General features: G+C 37.9%; 1 protein-coding gene across 11 annotated transcripts in view; it reads left to right on the forward strand.

The window, feature by feature from the left end:
• The window catches only part of PTPRM (protein tyrosine phosphatase receptor type M), a 499983-nt gene that overhangs the window by 171320 nt on the left and 305653 nt on the right, over positions 1 to 23010 (forward strand). For all 11 annotated transcript variants that reach the window (XM_087756312.1, XM_087756322.1, XM_087756360.1 and 8 more), the window contains exons 4-5: positions 351 to 429; positions 3354 to 3469. In XM_087756312.1, coding sequence (XP_087612438.1) covers positions 351 to 429; positions 3354 to 3469 — 195 coding nt within the window. The remainder of the gene's footprint in view (positions 1 to 350; positions 430 to 3353; positions 3470 to 23010) is intronic.

Consider the following 23010-nt stretch of genomic DNA (forward strand, 5'->3'; position numbering starts at 1 on the left):
ATAAAAGTAAGAGTTTATTCTGCAAGACAAAGAATTGAAAATAAAATTATTATTAGGTAACTACTTTGGCAGACCAAATACTGGGGGGGGATTTGATTATTTCTTATCATGAGCAATACATGATCACACTTGTAAATCTCCAAAAATAGTACAAACATGAAAAAAAAGTAATTTGTATTCTGGTTCATTTTAATGATAAGAACAACACATATTGAGGTTTTTTTGATTGTATTTTGTTTTCAAGATGTTCTCAACATGTTAAAAGAGTTGATGTAATTTTCCATAACACAGTATTTTTATATTCCCTGTGTTACAAAGCTGCTAACTGAAATTCTCTTTTCGCTTCTCAGGTTGTTTTTGAAGTGGTCACTTCAGGTCACCCAGGATATGTGGCTATTGATGAAGTGAAAGTTTTAGGACATCCGTGTAGTAAGTACCTCTCCGCTATTTCAAAACCAGCCCTCTGAAATGAATGTGCCACTGTGCTCCAATAAATGTGGAGCAAAAGATACAGAAAATGTCAGAAAACAATGTTGCTGCTATAAATACAGGCTGAGTATGTACAAAGCGTTGCTAGCACTTGAGCACTTGCACCTTACTGGCTTTAAAGACATCTCTTATATGCACCTTGTGTATAGCACTTGGCATAAGCCCCAGAGCCTAACTGGGCCATCTAATGACTCCTTCAGAACAAAAGTCATCAAGATTTGTTGACCAGTTTTCTATTGCCATCAAAAATTCAGTGCAGCCACAAGCTGAGGCATTAGTGAGAGCAGATGAACAATGCAAGAGCTGAATATATATGATTATTTTTTCCAAGGCTTAGAAGGAAGACAACTCAGCTGGCTGAGGGCTGAGGCTTTGCTAAGCAAGGTTACCGAGGGTACTTCCCCAGGTATTGCACTTTGGGTTCATGGCTCAGTTTCTGCACTGTTTTACTTGCTTATGTTTCAGATGTTTCCTTATCCCATTATTAAGGGTATGTAATAAACTATCCTAAGTTCTTTTAAAATGGCTGTCAAAACAAAACCTTGTAAATTAAAGCTTTAACATAGTAATCCAGATGTAATTGAGCAGACTACTTAAATGAACGATTGTTTCACATATTTGCTATTTGTTAAATAAGGCCTATTAAGATCGTACGTGGAATTGTAGGTTGTAATCTTATTGACCAAATGACTGACTGGGGAAAAAGACACCGGCTTCTGTGTAATTGTTCACCTTCCTCTTAAGCCGTATTGTACATGTATGCATTCTTTGTGGCTTGTAAGTAAGAGCTGCAATTTAAAATAAAAAGTGGTTTATTGGTTAGTACCAGAGCACCTCATAAAAATGGTTTTAGTGTTAGTGGCAAGAAGACACAGACATTTCTTCAAATACAGAGACAGTTATGCAGAATCAGCAGCTGTTATTTCTGAATCACTTAGTTCTAATAAACACAGCAGGCTCTCATGTTGTTAGGCAGTATTTGTGCTTCTGCATTTTGAATTTATATCTTTGGTTGAGGTAGGATAAGTCTAAATCAGCATTTTATCAGCTTAATAATTTTTCTTGTACAGATTTTGAGAGGTTTGATCTGTGCATTTGTACCAATCAATTCTCAAAACCTGCAAGTAGCTCTTGTTAATGTGGAGACTAAGTTAGACCCCATACCGCGTAGAGTTCTAACGTGACAGTGTTGAAATACAAAGGCTTCAATGAAAAGTTCTCTTATAAAGTAACTAAAATGTTAGAAATTAAGACATCAAACCAGTTACGTTGCCTACAAGAAAATTGAAAAAGTATGAAAATTGGAATAGAACTATCGTGTGTCTAAAACTTTGCAGGACTCATAATGCTATTCTTTCTATGTATTGCCAGTAAAAATACCCTTGGAATGATTAACTCTTTAAACAAAAATTGAAATGGGAAAAATATTTGCTAGGCAGTTGTCTGGGTAGTACAGACAAAGACCAAACGGAAACCAAGTTGTAAGCACATAGAACTGAAAGCGATGGCTTGTGGTGGGTGGTTGGGGTTTTTCGTGTGTGTGTGAGAAAAAAACCAAGCAGGGTAAAAGCAGATGTAAAAAAAAAAAAAAAAGTGACTGAGAAATGGGGAACTTATTGAAGAATTTTACTGGATAGTCAGACATTAATAGTTTGATAGATAAAGAAGAGGATGACTTTGGACTGAAGTCTGTCTGTCCTAATTGGGAATTGTTTAAGAAAAAAAAAAGCAGTATGTCTAATAAATTTGCCATAAGGACAGTTATCATGAAAAGATTTCCTTCCATAGTTAGATACCAATTTGGGCTATTTTATTCCATCTCCTCCTTCTTATACTGCCTTGCACTGGATATTAAGCAACTTTTTCTTTAATTCTGGTAGCTGGTTATTTATAAATTCCTTAGAACTGCAATTTCTGCCAGTGATAAGGTCTTTTAAGAAAATGTCCTCAACTCTTTAAATGGTTGTGATGCTCTGCTAGGAAGTGTATGTTTAGTTTGCCAGTTTATTGCTAGTACTAACATTTCCATGTCTGAAAGCAATGTTCAGAGCCTGGCTTATCTGCTAGTACAGACAGTGCAAAGTCCCCTTGCCTGCAGTAGGGTTTGAATGGTTGGGGAATACTGCCTTTACAAGGATAAGTTTCTGTATCGAATTTTTATGTTTTTTCTGTGTCATGTGGTTGGCTCTTTCCAGTAAAACAAAAACACACATGCTATCTTTCCTCCTTCGGTGGACATAGTTCTTGTTTTGAATATCTATTTCATTCGCTAGGTTACTTGTAGCTGTATTGCTTTAATTTTTACTGGGAGCGTTATCTCTTTCTAAATGAAAAATAAGTAGTGGTATGGAGAATGCATTGTATTTTGGGGTTTTTTTTCAGTGTTGTTGAAAAGAATTGTATTTAAAGAATACAGCTGTATTGTTGGTGAGAGGTGTTATGTTAGTATTTTAAATGTTTGGTGTGCTACATTTCTAAAGCATCTCCTCTATAGATGCTGTACCTGGTTAAAGAGAAAAACCTGCTTCCCCGACAACATCACTCAACTTCTTACACTGCCAACTAGACAAAACAGTATCTAATAGGTCTTTGTTCAAAACATGATTAGTTTCCAATATGATATTTATTAATAGAGTGTTATTGCAAGAGGGATGCTGAGCTAAGATAACTTACACAGCAGGAATGATTAAATAGCACCCTTCTCTTCTGCACTCTCCCAGGTATGGAAGTAAACCAACCTAAAATCTAATGTGTAGTCAGTGATTTGAACCTTTTAAAGCCAGGCTATTTAATTTGCTTGGTATGTCATTCATAGCCAGTACTTCCATGTTGCATAACTTCAATACTTTATCTTCTTCCAACAGCAAAAACTCCCCATTTCTTGCGTCTTCAGAGTGTGGAAGTCAATGCAGGACAATTTGCTACTTTTCAGTGCTCTGCCAATGGTGGAACAGACTCAAGTGACAGACTCTGGTTACAGGTAATTTCTTTCTTTCCTAATGCACTGAGATCTGGGGGAAGGGGAGTTCATCACTCAGAAAGGAATGTAAACATGAGAAATGATAGGGCTGTCTGTTTCATCAATATTAGATTTTATAGCGCCTTTGAACTGCTGCACAGTGGGTGTTCTGTTGTAGAAAATGATACTGGAAGATTTTGCTTCCTTGTTTCAATGGGATGCCTTATTAAAAATAAAGGTACTCGGTTTTTTACATGGGGCGATCACAAGTAAGGGCTAAATCCCCAAGGAAGAGGACATGACTTTCTCATAATGTCTATGCTGGCTGACTGCAACATTACACACGATGATTTTCTTGGCTTACCCCTATCTCTGTTTAGTATTTTCAGCTAAAATTGCGTTCTTATGTTTTAAGTCTGGAGAAGACCAGTATGACAGTCAAATCTGACCTTTTGTACCAAAAGGACCTTTGAGAGCCAAAGAATCTTACCTATATTCATTGAGTCCATAATTTTTTAGTTATTGAGTAATGTAGCTTCTAGGTAGGTGTCAGATCTTGATTTAAAGACTGTCTCCAACTCCATTTTCTTTCAGTAAACACAGTCTCCCCTTATCCATATGTGTAACCTTGTATCAAAAACATGCATCTTACTTGATCTCTTAGTAAAGGGGGTACAAGTTTAACTGCTGTCTTGCTGCCATCATTTCAGAATTTTCTGCTGTCTACAGCAAACAATAGTCTGTGTTTGGACTTTGCATTAGGGATATACCAACCTCCAGATCCCATGCTTTCCATACATGAAAAACAATATGCTAGAACTGGGACATTGTCTGTGAGAAGGAAATAAGGATGCCTAACACAATGCCTGAGGAGATCAGTCAGATGAAACTGCAGTATGTGGAGAAGGTGGGGTAGGAGAAGTTGAAGCAATAGTAACAGGTGGGACTTAGAGATGAAATTATCTTTTTTTTTTGTTTAAACAATTTCAGGCTTTTACTATTGTTTTCCTTTCACATTTCACTTGATGCAAAATTTCATCAAGCATTTTGGAAATGATTCATTTAAGTGTGACAGGTTAAACAGCTGAGTAGTTATAAGAAAATGAGCACACAAACAAATAAGTAAAAACACTTGAAAAGCAAAGAGCCATATTTATCTGTATATGAATGATGAACTGTTATGTCTATCCAAGAAGAGTCTGATCAAATGCAATAGAAGGCAATGGAAATCTCCTTTGATTTTATTTGGGTTTATATGGGTATTTTCAACCTCTGTGCTGATATAAGGCTGATATTTCCCTAACACTTTGGCCCTTTAAAGCCAGTATTACACATTGAATTGGTAGAATTAGACTCCTGTCTTTCCTAAGCCACTGAGACTTTTTGAAAGAATGATTTTTCCAGTCATGAAAAGAGTTTAGCATGTATGGGAAAATAACGGGTTGTTATTTCGTCAGTGATAACCTTTCTAGAACCTTTGAACTTTTGCATTATGCTCTTTTGTAAAATTGATGGTTGAATTCAATATAGGGAAATCCTGATTGCATTCGGTTTTTCCATAGATTTCAGGACAGTATAATTTCAGGTTTAACTTTTTTGCACGGAATTTAGGACACACATAAATTCTTTGCAAGGCTGGAATGTAATTTCTTTATTTTAGAAATTAAATATCTTCCTAGATTTTATATAATATAAAATCATTCTTCTTAACAGCATTAGCGATTCCAGAATATCTTTGCTGAGCTTAGTTAAGGGATTCCTTGTTTATACATGATTATGAGGGGTTTTTTTTTATATATATGAAGGATAAGAAAGTAGTGACAGATTGACTTTTTGAGGAATTCCATCTTGCTGCAGGGCCACTGTTTATTTATCCTGCCCATATAACTACAGGTCCCTCTGGTAATCAGTCCAAGGTTGTGCAAATTCCAGGTGTGCCTTTGTGTAATAACATTTTAAAAGTTGACAGGATCTTCTGGATAGCTTGGGTTTATTTTTGTACTTGTTTGCCAGTTTCCACAGATGTCTGCTGCAACTTACGGTAAGACTGATCAGACAGCTTCACATGTGGGATGCTGCAAATCAAGGCTATGAGATACAGTTCCCAACAGGATTAGCTGTATTTTAGTGTACTAGGTCACTATTGGGTAACAGATCCTCAGACCCTGCAGTTCTCCATCAATCAACTGAGACCATCTGGTTTCATGGTGTGATATTGAGGAATTTTATATATGCCTGCTTATAACATCTCATGACACTGCCACAGGACCATGAGCATAATGCAGCTGTCTGTAATAGCCATCAGAAGACGTGGTATCCTCTGTGTCATATGACTGGTTAAATGGACATGAAAGATCCTTTCATTCCTGGTAACAGTAGAACCGATATTCAACTACATAACATCTTAATAAAATACATTCTTATGTATACTAGAGCCAGAATAAAATGAGCACCATTCTCTGCAGGCATTTATGCTAGCACTCAGGGATTCAGGTTTTAGTGGTGCTGCAAATGGGTCATGCAGTCTCTCTGATATGCCTAGTTTGTCCACCAGTAATATTAAGCCTTTTCTACCATCCTTTTGATGTTTTGTTTCCTTAAATTTATGAAACCTTAAGGGCAAACCATAGTAAATAAATGAATAAATACAGTTGTCTGATTTTATCAGGGGCTTCTCAGAGTTCCTGCCATGTAAGTCATATCAGGAGGCCTAATCTGTTTGGATTTGGCAATTCCAAAATATCATGAGATAATTTGCTCCCAAATGATTTCCAGTACCTGTCATTTTTTGGTAAATTGCCAGGGTGAAATCACAAACCCACTGAATTCACTGATGTTTCTGACTGTTTCCAGTGGTGGCAGGATTTTACTCCTGTACTTCTCTCTCTTTTATATAGTACCTCTCAGCTTGTATGCAGCAGAAGACTTCAAGTTTAGTAGTATACGTTTTTCTGGTGAACAAGTACTTTACTTTTTACAGTCTGTTGGACTGTAAGGGATATATGTTCCTTAAAACAAATGAATAATTTTCACTTGGTTATTTTAGTCTCCTTGTCTTTGCTGAGTAGCTGTTGCAAATGGCATAGATGTCCTTAGTTTAATAATGCCCAGGTCTTGAAGCAGTCTGAAGTGGAATCCATAGATCATATTTTATTTCCCTCCTTTTTTTCTTTTACTTTTCAAGCCTATCCCACTCTTATTCCCTATGGAATATGAAGTCTATTAATTTATGGAGTATTATGGAAGTTTTTGGAATTGGAAGGGTGATGGGGGAGGCACAATTAACAGATGAACCGCCCAAATTAGACCACTGAGCCATGATATTTGTTTCATGATGCTGTGATCAGTATTTACTCTTTTGGGAAAGAGAAGACAGAAAGCTGTTTACCTATTCCATAGTACAGTGCTTTGCACGAAGAACATTTTTCCTGATCCTGCTAGGCAGCCATGCATGCTAGTGCATGAGCTATGATTGCAGGCTTGTCAGATAATTTGACAACAAATTGTGGGTATTTTCAGTGATATAATTTCAAGTTAAAGTCAAACAAAAGGACTCAAGAACACAATGTAGCATCATACAAGTTTGTTTTTGTTGTTGTAACTAGTGTCCAATTAATAAGGTCATTGGCTAGATTGCATGTTTATGAGTTCATGTCCTCATTAGCTTATGTTCTAAACATAAGCATACCCTAAAAATAAATCTGATGACACCAGTGAAGGAATGTTTATAATTAACACGTGTCCCATCTGCTTACATTTTGTTTGTCACATCTGTGGACAACATAGACTCCTCCTATTCCATTGAGTGATTGAGTAAAAATGCCATTCCTGTCCTCTTTCCTGTACTCCCACTGTGTCTCGGATGGAGTGAGAGTGCACTTGTAAGAGCAATATGTTTATTGATAACAAAGTTTGATAATAAATACGACAGTGGTTTAACAAGATTCGATGGCAAGATACACTTGGTTATTTACTGCATAGAGGACAGGGTCAGACAAGACTGTCAGGGAGACCCTCCCGTTGAGTCATGAGGTTCAGAGAGGACCCCCTTGCTTTCTAAACTCCTTCTCAAAGAGGAGTCTAGGTGCAGCTGGATCCAATCCTAGTCCCAGACTTGGTCAACAGTTTATGTCTAAAGGAATACATATGCGCAATCAATCCTTTATATCACTTAGCTAAGATTTCAAAATTTAGCATGCTATTAGTTGCTTACCGAGGCTCTGTTGCGGCAGGGAATCTCTCAACCTCGAGGAGTAACCTTGAGAGGCGTCCCTACTCAAGGGGAGATCCTGGCGTGCAGCCCACTGCCGTGCAGGAGAGCTCAAAGGACTCTTGGGCTGCTCACTATTTATGGGGGTTAGTTGACTGACTCATAGTCATACTTACATACCAACTTCGTATGTTAGTTTCTTCCAAATCTAGCTTGAGTTGGACACTGACCAGCACTGTGGCTAGGTAGACACATTGCCATAAATTAGCCCTTGGCTGTTGTGTTGTTATCTGTGTCCCCCGAATCCACTTCCGAGCTGGATGCATCCATCGCAACTGCCACTGGTGACTATCACTTGAGCAGGGCCATGGGAAAAGGTCAGATGGGGCGGGGGGGGGGAGGCAGGAGGGTACAGGGGGAGCACACCACCACACACTGTAAGGGCTTTAGCAATTGCTGCAATTTTTTTTTAATTAAACAAAGTCTCCTCTGAACCTGCAAGCTCCAGAAGTTGACACCAACAATAAGATAAAGCCCTAGGCATTAAAGGAGCTGGGAATCACAAGGAATGGAAATGCACCTCAGAAAAACAAAAACATTTGTAGGTTGGAGTCAAAGTTAGAGTTTGGAAAAAAATTAACATGTGGAACACAGAACAGTTAATGGTCAAGTGAAAGCAGCTGAGACAATGTCTTCTGAAAAGCTTGTGCTAGTATTAGTATTTAGTAAATTGGCACAAGAAAAACAAATCTGTATTATAGGAGAAAGAGGGTAGAATTCTTTTTTGGAAATACCCTTCTTTTGGTGCAGCCTAGAACATTGAAAACACAAACATTTTGCTTTCCACCAACATCTTTGACCCAGGAATCTAAATTGTAGCTTGCAAATTAGAATGAAGTTTAGAAAAATAAAGATTGACTTAAAAACAGGTAAATTTCTTCCACTTGCGAGCCTAAGGTATACACATACATAGATTTTCTTCCCTGCAAGTGTATGAAGTTTGAACTGTCATGTATTTAATATTTACATATACAAAATATTATATTTAATAGTGACTAAAATTAAAATTATTATCAAGTGAAAACTGCTTAAACATTAAAATACATGTTTCCAAGGCAATACTCAGGAAAAGTTGTGTCTCTGCAGCCTTAAAAGTTTGAACCTCTTGAGCCTACCTTTTTTACGCTACATACTAACATCTTTTTTTTTTTTCCTACAGAATCCCCATCTTGTTCAGTATAGTGGACATACTCAGTTGATGAATAGCTCCTTAATATGTGGGTTCCTTCACACAAGTATATTTAGGGCTTGACTTTGCTTACTAAATTCTATACAAATCAATTCTGAAAAGAGGTTTATTCATTTTCTAATGTAATCTTTTCTACTAATCTTAGTGCTATACAATATTAAGTTGTTTCTGTGGGATGGATTGATGCGATCTTCATTTTAGAGTTGAGGAACACAGACACTGAGAAACAAAAGCAAAACATATCCCTTACTTTCAGAAACAGTCTCTGACACATCTGGACCTGATTCTGTGCATGTAAGGCACCGAGCACTTTCCGTGCTCAGTGTCCGCTGATGTGAGTTACAATAGCGAGTGGCCAGTACTTGGAGAAATTGACCTCAAACACCAAAATTAGGCATCTAGAATATCAGTATACAGTTAGAAGAGCCCTGGGAAAAGTTTAAGTGACATGATATAAGGTCTCTGTGGCAGAGGCACATCTGTTAAATCATGGAATCACACAGATTCTGCAATTGGCTTCTTTGTTTCTTAGCTTCTCAGGCCTGGCTCCATCTCTCCATTTTCCCACCCCTGTCTGCTGCTGCTTCTAATTTGCAGCTGGTTCATTCAGTTCCCTCTGTGTGCTACTTGTTCTTAGAACAATCTAGAGTGTGACTTCAGGGAAATTGCTGTTCAGGTCTTTTGATATTAATTTATAAAGATTTGTTGTAGCATCACCAAACATGTGGCAACTGCATTTTTCAGAGACTTGTACCTTGGCTCAGTGTGGGTAGCCTTTCTTGAGAGAGGTTCCTCAAACACTGGAAAGCTACAGTTGATGAGAAAGAGAGGTCATTGCTTCACTGAAGTAATGTGTTTTTCCTAGCCTCATTCTAAAACATGCTTGAAATTAAATAATTATTTAAAAATGTAATTCTCAGACACATAACTTTTATTGCAGAACAACAGACCTAAGAGTAAAAATTTGTTGAAGGTAAGCAAATAACAATAGGATCTCAGGATGTGACTGACAACTGTAGTAAGCAGCATCATCAGACTTACCAATAGCAAGAGACTAATGGGTATTCTCTGATAGATGGGGAGAGGGTGAAATCTTTCATACCTGTGGTTTATGCATGCAGAATGCATGCTACTTCATTTGCAGCCAAGAAACTAAGAACAGTATCACTCTAAGACCAGTGTTCTCTACCCTGTATAAACAGTTTATTATCTGTTAATAAGGGATTTGGCTTTTCTTCTTGTCTTTCCTGAAAGCTGTCTTTCACCTTATTCAGGGTATCTTTTTTTATATCTTCAGTAATCTTTTGCTGAAGGTATGAAGAGTATGAAAGATTTTATTCCTCTACATACAAAACTGCAAAACCTGTATGCTTTATTTATTATTTATTCAAAGGAAGAGATATAATCCTGTGTCAGAGGGAGTTCTGGAAAGCAAATTGTTTTCCTTAGGAATACATACACACAAATGAAAGGTATCAAAAACATCCTTGTAAGAATGTGGAAACAGTGCAATGACTTCTGGCAAATTATGAAAATAAAATAGATTTATAGGATATACAAAATAGTTTGTGTGTGTGTGTGTGCATGTGCTTGTTTATGTAAATCACATAAAGTATCCCAGAAGGTGAACCAAAGTCCTAGAGTTTCATAAGTATTTTTTGTTATGCTGTAAACTCTCTGAGGCTTTCACATAATTACCATTTTCATTGCTAAGTCTGGAAGCACTTGAGGAAAACGTGTTTCAGCCATTTTTTGAGTACTAAGATAATGAAGCAGTATTTTACCTGTTAAGATTAAATCATATACATATGTAACAACTTAGTAACACAAACAGGTGAAACTATTAATGTAAACTGTACAATGAGATAGGCCTAAAGAAGATATTCTTTTGAATATTAAAAAAAATAGTTTGGGTTTGATCAGTAGGTGCTTTTGTGTACTACAGGAGTGCAGGGGTTCGTTCTTCCTCCTGCTCATAAATAGCTCAGTCTTGTGAGACTGATCAAACCACCTTGTGCATAGCAAATTGTCTTGAGTTCATTGGCCTGAGAAGAGCTTTAATGACAACCATCCGCTAAAGGTTTTGCCAAGACTACACGCATCCTGATGTGTGTGCATCCTGATGTGGTTCTGTTACAGATAACCTGAGGTGATTTGACTGTTAGAAGGATAATTAGTGCGCTGTAGGAAGGGGCACTATCTATTACTGAACAGATTAAAGTTATTTTTATTTCCAGGTTTTGGTATGTTAATTGGTTTGTGTCCACCTCTCCACTCCAGTATATATTTAGTGCCTTTGTTGCAGTCAATATTGTATATTTTCCATTATTTGTTATTAATTAGTTTCAGTTGCTTTTCATTAATTGCATAGTAATTTTACTCTATGACAGAAGAAGTTCTATGAACGGCAGAATATAGGAGGCTTGTGATGTGTGTCATGTTTGTGTTACCCAGTGTCTAAGAAGCTGTGATCTTTGATGAAAACTTTTCCTTCGTTATCTGCCTTAAATATGAATTGTCTGATGCCTATAGTATACTTTAGCTTATGCTTTGGGTAACCTTTCAGAACTATGCTGTTTATTTTTACAGACATGGTAAGAGCCAAAATTCTCCTTCAAATTTGCCTGGATTTTGTTGGGAGACTCTAAGTTCTTTGAGGAGAAATGAAAAAGTAACACATGTGCGGATGGCCTGACTGTTCTTACCAATGTCCTTACCTTAGGCTAAAAAAGAAAGAAAGAACAAAACGAAAACAAAACCATGTTTATATTTGGCTAATAGAAAAACTTGTGCACGTTATCAATTACATATAGCATTCATTATGTATACTGATTATACTTTATAATGGATAATAATGTACAAGTCACTTGTAGCGTACCCTAGGAATCGATACTGGGACAAGTACTGTTTAGCCTTTTTATTACTGACCTGGATTATGATAGAGTGCACCTTCTCCAAGTTCACAGACAGCACAAGGTTGGGAGGAGTGGCTGATGCATCAGAGGGTCAGGGTGCCATTCAGAGGGACCTTGACAGACTGGAGAAATGGAACCTCATGAAATTCTTTAAAGGAAAGTGTGAAGTCCTGCCCAAGGGAAGGAGTAATCCCATGCACCACCACATACGGGGGCCTGACAGGCTTGAAAGTAGCTTTGCGAAGAACCGTGGTGGCTAAGTTGACCATGAACTAGCCATGTGCCCTTGCAGCAATGAAGACTAATAGCCTCCTGGGCTGCATTAGGAGGAGAGTTCCCAGCAGGTCGAGGGAGGTGATCCTTCCCCTCTGCTTAGCCATGGGGAGACACATCTGGAGTGCTGAGTCCAGTTCGAGGCTCCCCAGTACAAGAAAGATGCAGCCACACTGGAGGAGGGTTAAGAGACTGGAGGATCTGATGTACAAGGACAGAGCTGGGACTCTTTAGTGTGGAGAAGGGAAGGATCAGGGGAGATCTTGAAAGGAGAAGAGATGACAGAGCCAGACTCTTCTCAGTGGTATCTAGTGCCAGGACAAGAGGCAATGGGCACAAGATGAAATGCAGGAAATTCTACTTAAACATAAGAAAAAAAAAAAAAGTATTGTGTTTAAACACTGGAACAGGTTGGATAGAGAAGCTAGGGAGTCTCCGTCCTTGGAGATATTAAAAATGCAGCTGGATGTAGTCATGAGTAACTTGCTATAGTTGACCCTGCTTTGAGCAGGGGTTAGGACTACATGATAACCAGAAATCCCTTCCAACCACGGTTATTTTGTGATTCTATGATAATATTTAAAAATCGCTATTCTCGTCTGTAGCATTTAGCAACTTTACTGGTAAGGAAATACTGAAATGGAGTTTCTTGGGTGAGGTGAGATGTGTGCCTACGTACACGCGCTGTTTTTCAGTAGTTGATTGGATTCCTCTGTTTTCCCATTTTAACCTCTTGGTCTGTCTTTTCTGTTAATTTCTATTTCTGTCAGTTTATACTTCTTATTTCTTACTTTACTTCTGTCAATCATAAAGAAAGAGAAAGGAAATTCTCAGCAATAAGAGCACACAGAGGAAACCCAGCAAAGCAGTTGGGATGGGGCTTTGGCTATCAATGAACACTGACCTATAAAACCTCTGATCACACTCAAGTTCCAGTAATTTATGTCGAAGGAGTAGTATACTGCTAGGAGATTGTTGGAAATACAAAATCATCTGTTAATGCAGAGGCTGCAGTCTAGTACTAGAATGCCAGTAGTATAAGAAGTGGCAAAAAGAAGCTTCTTTTCATGTGATTTGCAAAAGTGAAGTAAAGAAAATGCGAAGAGTAGGTACTTTGAAGCATCTGTGGAACAATGCATTCTGTTATCTGTATATCCCTGTTCTTCCTCACTTACATAAGTTTTACAGCACAATTTTATAAACATCTGCGTACAGTGTTCTGTTAGCTAGTTGGGTTTGCATTTATTTTAATTCTACTTGAGGTTTAATTTGCACAAACTCTATCACAATAATTTTTTAGGAGACAAACTTCAATTTTTCTGATTTTCTGCATTTTAAGAACTTTGATAAAATGTGATAGAAGGATTTAGTTTAATGTACATATTCTCTTTCCCTAAAGAGAGGCATAAGAAATGTAACAAATCTCAGCTTTCTGAATGTCAATTCAAACTTATAAAATTTTAAAGTATGTTCACATGTATTAGAGATCCCATACCAAATTTTTGGAACAAAGTTTATTTTAATTGTTCCGCTCTAGCTGTGAGCAAATGCATATGCTACAAGCTTCATACCTTAAGACAGTATATATTTAGATTGTATGGAAAGTCAAATACATTTTTGAATAAGTATACCTAAACATCCAAACCAGTTCCTGTTACAAAAGAGTTATTAGGTTAGATGCTCATCCTTTGAGGAAGACAAATGCTTTGCTTATGTGACAAGCTTTATTGTGAACAGTTACATCGCTTCTGCCTGGGCAGTAGGGCTGAAGGCTTCATCACACTTAGAGCAATCCTTTTTTCTGTCTGTTGGGATGCAATCTCCCATCAGGCGTAACACCAGCCAGGCTTTTTTACCTGTGCTTACTGGTTTTATTCTTATGCGTATAGAGATTTGATTAATCTTTCTCTGATGCTACGATTTCTCTTACAGAATCATCAATTATTAGTGATACCAGAGACTAGGGGAAATCAATTAATTGTGAACTGTTAACGATAAGTCCCAGTGAACATATGCAAGAAACAGAAAGACATCGTGAAATCAGTGTGGCGTGAGTCAAAACGTGAGGCGTTTTGACTTCAGTGATGTTTTGGAGCTGACCAGCAGAAACCATCCAGCCTAGTGTTTTTATTAGTAAACTATGTGCAGCTGAATTTACAAAATGTGTTTGGAGTGTGGTAGGAATGTACAGTTAAGGTAACTTTCCTCCTTGGACACCATCTTTTCCTTTATAGGTTATCATCATCGAGGCTGAGTGGCACATCAGGCGCTGTGTACTCTTATCACTGGCATGACTTTCCCAGTGCTGAGATTGCTTTAGGACTAAATTCTCAAAATCAGGGGACCGACATACTCCCAGAAGTGTTGGGAATGAGTTGCCAACCTGCCGTCCTCCTGTTTTGGCATCCAAGCCCAATGAAATCTTTCCTCCACAGCAGTGTGCTGCTCAGGCTGGTTCTTGCAAGGGATTTCTTCATTTTCCTTAGAAAAATAAACCATTGAATAAACAGAAAAATAGAGGCCATCTTGCTAAGTCAGGGCACCGGTACAGTCACTGATGGATGTTAGACTGACATCTTACTTCCACCTGCTTCCTGTCTAGCACAGCTGGGGTTCACAGAGATACTATGACCAATGAAATGCACAGCTGAAAAAACTAAAATGCCTGATGGTGCGATAGCTACTCTGAATCTGCATTCTAGCCTTACACTACTTGTATGAGATGGTGCCACTGTAACAGGGGAGACAAAAATGAGCCTTATAGTCTCCCTCTCAGAAACACTGCAGAAGCCTGGCGAGCAAAGCTGCTCTATGGGGTAAGGCTCCCAATCCACCTGGACTGCCCTGCCTGGCACAAGAGCCAAATGTTGGTAACCACAAAGAAATGTCAGTGTGTTTTGTTATTAATAGTAAAAAAACACAGCTACAGGTAAACGGAAGAATAAACTTCACTCCTACCCTCATGAAGCAGCTCCACCATTCCTAACTCATGTGGAATCTTACAGTGTTATCCAAAATAGTTGATTTCTGGTGAAAATATCTGACGGAAGCAGCTGTGAAGTTTTACATTATGACATTAGTCAAAACCTTTGAATTAGAAACTCTTCAAATCAATGAGCACTGAAGACCACATTGGTAGTGATACCAACAAAGAAACTAAAAACTTCAGTGGATGTGAGCAAATTTGATTATTTTAATTCAAGAAAACGAAGTAACCCTTGATACAGTAGAAAAAAAAGTACTGAGATAGAGGGGAGAGAGGTGCTTATCTCTGTAGTGGTGCCAGTCATCCATCAGGTTGCAAGGAGTGGTAATGGGCGGTGTTGTCCAAAGGCCTTCCTTCAGCACCAGTCTAGCAGAGGTGGATGCTGCTCTGCCAAGAGTGTGCTTGTGACACTGAAATAAGCATTTTGTTTTCACATAGTATACCAGCTGTTCCTGCTTATGAAGGGAATATGGAGTCTGAAAACTTTTAATACAGGTATTAAAATTTTTGTCTTGAAAAAAGCCTTTTTATCACAAAAATATAACTCTTAATCCTCTGTCTCTTTGGTAATCTCCTGTGACCAAAAGAGATTTTGGGGGAAAAGTAAATCTGAAAAATTAATGAACTGTAGAAGCTTTGCTTTTAGAGGTACACTGGAAACTGTATGAAATCCACTAGGACCTTGGTTGTGGACGACAGTGCAAACCCTTAAGTCAGCTGGAGACAGCTTTGGCAAAGTTTGTTTGCGAGTACCCTGAAAAATTAGTAGATTTTGATCCTCCTCATTTGCTGAAGATGCCCTGTTGCACCTTGTATCTATAAAGAGAGTCAGAAACGCCACTTAAGAGAGCCATTATTATTTTTATTTAACAAGGATGATATGAAACTTGGACTCTGGACAAAAAGCTTCTGGTAGCAGGTAGTTGTTCTTTCTTCTTTTTCCTTTTTTCCCCTGTTTTAGAACTCCGTCTCAAGTATTCAGAAACTACCAGACATATGGACTACATACATTGCTTTGCAGAAAATTTGCTTACCTGCAGATACTTATGGACATAATCAAGTTAGAGGGGATGCACATAAATCTATCCCTCTCCTCCATCCCCGTCCATCCCCACATATATTCTCATCTAATGAAGTGACCCATAAGAAAAGTTTTTCTGGGATTACCTGTATCAGTCTAAGATTTTTGGTATTCTTATCTGAATTTGAAAATGAAGCAACCCAAGTAGTGTTCTCTTTTCAAGAAACTCAGTTTGATGTGTTAATCTTCCAGTTATTCTGGAGTGTTAAATAATATGGTACATGGTGATCAGCAAACCTGACATAATGGAACAGTTGACCTGTGCCACAGGGGGCTGGTTAAATTCAGCTTGCTTTTAAAGAGCGTGTTAGGGATGTCTGTTTCTGGACCCTGAAGACTGCCTTGATATGAAGCACAGTTCAGCAGCAGTAGAATCACTTAGGGCCACATACGTGTTAGGCAATTGATGAAGTAAATTCAATAACCTTTCTGTGCTATGCTCTTGGACCTTTGGGAGAAAGAAACAGTGACCTTTGCAATGAATACTGTAGTTAAAACGTACAAACGTACTGCTGGGAAGTATCGTGTTCAAACTGGAGTTGAACGGAGGCTTCTTTTATAAGACCAAGGCTGTTGAAGCTGTTTTAAGTCAAGGAGAACCAAAGTAAAGATTAAATTAAATTAAACCCAAAGGAAAGATGATAGGAAGGAAACAGAGATTGGAGGACGTGTGTTTTGGGGGTGGGAGCTGTTAAACTACGTGACTGACTCAGTAACTAAGACCGAAACACCTCCAGTCAAACTCCTGTGCATTAGCTTCTCTGTTACATGAACCAATGTGTACCTAACTTACTATTGTTTATTACTGCTATGGTTGTCTTCATTCACAAATTGCACTGTCACTGATGAGGAGTTTACTATAGCTTTCTTTAAGCATAGGCATGCATCTCTTCTTGCCATTCATTCTTCCCATTTGAAAGGATCTTTTCAGGAGCCCGCTGCCTCGCCCTGCACAGGGCAGGGTTTTTCATCATCAAATATGTGTGTGCTTCCTTCTTGGCTACTTCTTCCTTACCTGCTTTGGAGGACTCAGTGTTGCTTTGGTTTTGCCTGCTGTTCTGGTTGTTTATGACTTTGGAATAGACTTCAGGTTGTGCCCAGAACTTGCAAGTTGGACTTTCTTCGTGCTGCAAGACAGCACTTTTCCAGTGAAGAGAATGTGGGACTGCAGTTTTTTAACTGTCCTGTGTCCTGGTTTCAGGTGGGATAGAGTTGATTTTTCTTCCTAGTAGCGGATATAGTGCCGTATTTTGGATTTAAGATGAGAGTAATGTTGATAACACACTGATGTTTTAGTTGATGCTAAGTAGTGCTTACACCAGTCAAGGACTTCTCAGCTTCCCATGCTCTGCCAGGTGCACAAGAAGCTGGGCGGGAAAACAGCCAGGACAGCTGAACCAGACTGGCCAAAGGGCTATTCCATACCATATGGCGTCATGCTCAGTATATAAACTGGGGGGAGCTGGCCGGGGGGCAGCGATCGCTGCTCAGGGACAGGCTGGGCATCGGTGGGCGAGTGGTGAGCAATTGTATAGTGTATCACTTGCTTTGTATATTATTATTGTATTATTTATTATTATTTATTATTATTATTATTATTATTACTACTACTACCACTACTACTACTACTACTATTCTATTTCATTTTACTTCAATTATTAAACTGTTCTTATCTCAACCTACGAGTTTTCTGACTTTCACCCTTCCCATTCTCTCCCCCGTTCCACTGGGGTGAGGGGAGTGAGTGAGTGGCTGTGTGGTGCTTAGTTGCCAGCTGGGGTTAAACCATGACACCTGTTATGTACTTGCATAGAAAAGGCAGACAAATGCCTGCATTAGTATACTTTGCATTGTGTGTGCAGATGAAAATTATGCTAGTGATCTTTACTTTCTCATTTTCTTCTCGTCACTCTGCTTCTTCCCAGCCCCTCCGTAAAGCTGGTGTCTGCAGAACTCCAAGCCAGATGATTTAAGATCCTATGTATATTCTCTTCATTTTTTTAGCAAGGTGTTCATTCTAACTCTTGGAATTTTTAATACAAATAAAAGGATGATGAGAAGTACTTAGCATTGTGTATTTCGAAGAATTAAGATACAGTGTAAGATTAAATGACTTTATAAGTAGGGCTATGGGTTCAGCAAAATGCTTAGCAGATACATGGATCATTGCCATAATTTCTATCTAAAGGATAAAGCTCTGCGTTAGAGAGAGATTTCCTAGTGCTCTGTTTTCTCCAGATGTTTCTGAGAGTGTAGTTCCCTACATGTCATTTTGTATTCTGTTGTGTGCTTTTAAAGATGAATAGAAAGAAGATTTGGAATTTTTACATATTTTGTGAGCACTGACAAATTGTTCGAGAATGTTAACTCTTCTCAATCGCTCTGGAATTTAATGTAAAAATAAAAAATAGATTGAGCAAGGGATTGGGTATTTTTTCATTTTAAAATCTCTGTGTAGTAATAACGGATTTGCTCCTGTCAGAATGATACAAAACAATTTCAGTGTATAAGTACAGAGTAACTGCTTTGGGTACATCACACTGAGCTTAATGACTCCAGAAAATGCAATAATGTCTTTGTTTACTTTCTGTATGTTTAATTGTATCTTCAAATAGATGTGATTGCTTAATATTTGATAACTCGATGTGTAACTTCAGTAATGTTTTACAATATTACCTGGCAGCTCCAGCCAGCATTTAGGTTTAGTCATAATAAACAGAGATTTATGGAGAGCTATGTGATTTGAAGAAAAGGCTCCGTTATCAAACATTAAAATATTGAAAGCTGAAATCTTTCTTCAAAGGTAAATTAATAACATTTTGCTTGAATGCCCATTAGTTACACATGCAGAGTGCGATTCTGGCTCATAGCAGAATAATTCCAAATAGGACAATAATAATCTTTTTCCAGCACGGCCTCATTACTTGAATGAAATACAGTTGTTAACTTACACAGATGGAATAAATACAAGATAATCACAGGATCTGTGGTGGTTCTAATCTAGACTGACAAACAGTTGTCTTGGTTGTGAAAGCAGCGCTAGAAATTCAGAGGTAAAGCTAACTGGCTTAATTATTGGAATGATATGAACTCTGCAAAGCAATTTTGTTGAGGTATTAATTACTATTTGATTTAGATTTTATACATATTTTAAACAAAATTACTTCTGGCACTGCTGATGTTATTTGAGATCCCACTGGTATGACTCTAATCACAATTTTATAAATATGCGTATTTGAAAGTGGGGTAATGCAAACCCTTTCTTTTATTAAACGTATGAAAAATTGCTTAATCTACCTGTATGGATGGAGGGCGACTGACCGATGTTTCCTTTTAAATCTCTTCTGGCAAAATTGTTGAAACATGCCTTGAGAGTGATTAATGCAGTGGTAGTGCTGGATATAACATCCCAGAACTTCAATCCCTTTGAATTACTGCTGCATTTTTGTTAAAAGTATTTTTGAAAGGTTTAATATATATCTTGTTGCTGCTAAATTGCTGTTCATTTAGAAGACTTAGAGTTAGTTCATTGCCTAAAAGAGCCTCTAAGTCTAATTTAAATAACCATCAACCTATTTCTTTTCATTCTAGCTTGCCTAAAATGGAAAAATAATGTGCATTTTAAAGTGCTTTAAGCTGTCTCTGTATGCATTTATTATGCTGGTACTAGGAATATGGATTTTCAAGCTGTATACATCCTGAGGTTAAATTAAGATTTTTTTTTAATATCCCTATATATTAAATAACACGATGCTTAATAGAAAACTTATTCTTACAAGTGACTTACCAGTTATGTATTTTCATTAGTTGGCTTGAACTGCACTTTTGAATATGTGTATTTCTTTTTTTAAAAGCTTTCTCAGAGCATTTGAAAACATACGGGTTGCTCAGCGGCCAGTGGAACCTGTTATTTTCATTTTTGGATCTCAACATCTTTCAATCTTTGTTTTGTGGTCAAAATTCTTCTGCTCCAAGAAGATTAGATAGCTCTGCCCTGGAGATGTGGCCTTTGTAATCGTAGCAGGTCTAGCATTAAACGATTGCGGCAGTTTCCTCTTCCCAAAGAATGAAGTGTCCTGTTCACAACAGTTCTCCAAGTCCCAGAGGCAGAAAGAGCTAGCAAGCTTAATCTGTAGTAAAACATCAGTCTTTCACATGGCAAAGCAGGGCTAAAGTAAAAAAGGAAGAACTATTTTTATCTTTGAATTGTATTTAAAGCAAACAAACGAACAAACAAAAAAAACCTCACCCATAAAACAGAAGGACACGACAAAGTTGCTCCAGCAACCTCTTTTAATGGGGTTTAGTAGAGAGTACCACAGTGTTGCACTGTAAATCATTAATTTTATACTGTTTCCTAGAACGGGATTAGTAAATTACAGACTTGTCTTTTTTTTGTGTGTTTAATTTTCAATAAGATATGATCTATTTGTGAAGACTCAGGCTTCCACATAAACTGGTAGTTTGCAAGACCTATCAGTAAATTTCAAATTCTATCTTAAAAGAACTGAGATTAAGGTTTTAATGACTATAATTAGTGAAGCAATAGATTGTAAGTGATCTCTCTTATCTGTGGGACTTCAGAATGTTGCATTCGTGAGTGTTAAAAACTTATTTTTCTGAAGGCTACTAAAAATAATTCTTTGTAAAAAAATTGTAGCAGGATGTACTAATATGTTCAATAAATGAATGTTCATTTGATATAAGTAAGTTATTTCTAACCATTCTAAATGAAATAGCTATTGACAATCGGCACTGAGAGCTTGTCTTTTATTATACAATGTGCTTAAAGGTGCATGTTAAATATGGAAAAGAAAATATTATTGACATTCTCCTCCAAATTTTGGATAGTTAATTAACCCATAAAAATGACCACTGTCATACCTGTGCAGCTTCCTGAAGATACTGTGTAGTAACTCGGAACAAAACGTGAATCAAATAAAGGGAGTGAAGCTGGCCGTGTGGGTACAGTTAAAACAGAAGCCATTCTGTATTCGTATATCAAATCATAAATAGCGGGTTTTTTAGACTAAAACCAGTCTTTTGCTATTTGTCTGTTGCTGAAATAAGTGTTAGGGAGAGGTTGTATATGTGGATTGTTTGGGGTTTTGGGGGGTTTGTTGTTGTTGTTGGGTTTTCGCCTTTTTTTTTTAACTGTGCAGTCTTTTTTTTTTTCTCCCCCTTTTTTTTTTTTTTAAAGTCTCTTCTCCAATGCCTGTGGATTGAACTTTTCTTATACTTGAATTCATTACCTTCATTACCATTCCTTTATGCTCAGGCTTAAATCAATTAGGCGGCTCTCCTACTCATTTGCTGTCATCCCAGAAGAGAGGGAAGACTTGCTCTCTTGAGCTGTATTTTTTCTTGTGGAAAGTAAAGCAATTATGTTTCTTAGTCTTTGTCTGTTCTAGACACTATGTTTTCCTGTAAAATATTTTTCCCAAAGAGACTAAAGGAAAAAATCTGGGGTTTTTTTCTCTCCTTTGAGTTCTAGTAGTAAATGTCATGCCAGTGATTTCTGTGGGACTATTTGAGTTCTAACATATAATTAGACACTCTGCACTTTGCCTCTGTGAGTTTGTAATGTTTAGGAGAAGTCAGTCAAGATAAGCTTTATTAATAATAATCTCACATATATTTTACAGGTGTGTTATTATTATAATAATAATAAAAGCTTTTTATTCTGGAGCTCCTTCATTAATTTTGAAGCCACCATTAATAACCTGTTTCACATCTGGATTTCAGTGGGGGGCAAAAAGGCTCAAATCCTCTGTAGAGCCAAGCTGAGTTACATTTAAGGTTCATGTAGCTTGTTCATTTGAGCAAAATGATGTATGCCTCTGAAATGCACTTTGGCTTCTCTCTTTCTCTGTCAAAATTATTGACATGTGAATGGATAGCATGTGTTGCATGGCCATATAGTCGATTATTTGATCAAACCAAGATTTCCTGTTGTAGAAGAGCAGTTAAGACATTTGAAATCAGGCAAGATTAGTGTGTTCAAGAATAAGCAGAAGGTGAAAAAGATTATGGGACCTCAGTGAAATAATGCTTTATTATAAATGCAGCAATGCATTCATCAGTTCCAAATTTGCATTCTACATATGCCCAGAAACAGATGGGAAATAAGTCCTATGGGGCTGGGTATTTGAGCAGTTCCTTTCGTGGACTGCTGGCAGTTTATACGTCAAGCCAGGCTGTGTGCTTCGGGATTTCTACTGGCCATTGGGAGGTCTGAGGGGGCTGGCGCGGTAGGGGACAGTTCCCTGTGTGGGGCCAGCGGGGAGCATGCATGCATCGTACCTTTCCATGGTCTCCTCTCGTCACGGGCTGCAGATAAAGGCAGAAATTATAGTGCCTCATGGCATTGCCTAGTCCTTTCCCTTCACCTCTTTCTCCCTTTAGCAGCGTCCTGTAGCCTTTGTTGGGTGGCAACAGCAAGAAATAATTCTTAAAATATTTACACGGTTCTTCAGCTGTGTTATAACTCATGAGAGTTCTGGTAAATTCTGGATGCAGGTGCCCCGCGTGGAAGAGTGGGTGTCCCGTGCAGGCGGGAGTGCGGAGTGGCTTCTTCACACTCTAAATGAGCTGTGCTAGTTTAGGTACTAGAATTAATCAGTGTGTGGCAGTATGTTGTTCCCTAGAGAATAACTTACCCTGTTTCTTGGCAAGATAAAATAGCCTGTGTAAAGCTTCCGGATGTTGCGACCAGAAAAAAGGAAAAAGTAGCGTGGGTGGATACAATGTAAACACATGACTTGTCTATGCACAAAGTCCTTAAAGAGTCTGAAAGCTGCAGAAACACGCTTTTTAAAACCATGTGGTTTGTGACTGGTCAGCAGCTC

Source organism: Nipponia nippon, unplaced genomic scaffold (assembly GCF_047370975.1).
Source record: "Nipponia nippon isolate SJK-2023a ecotype South Korea unplaced genomic scaffold, ASM4737097v1 scaffold_1, whole genome shotgun sequence".
In the NCBI taxonomy this organism is placed as follows: Eukaryota; Metazoa; Chordata; class Aves; order Pelecaniformes; family Threskiornithidae; genus Nipponia; species Nipponia nippon.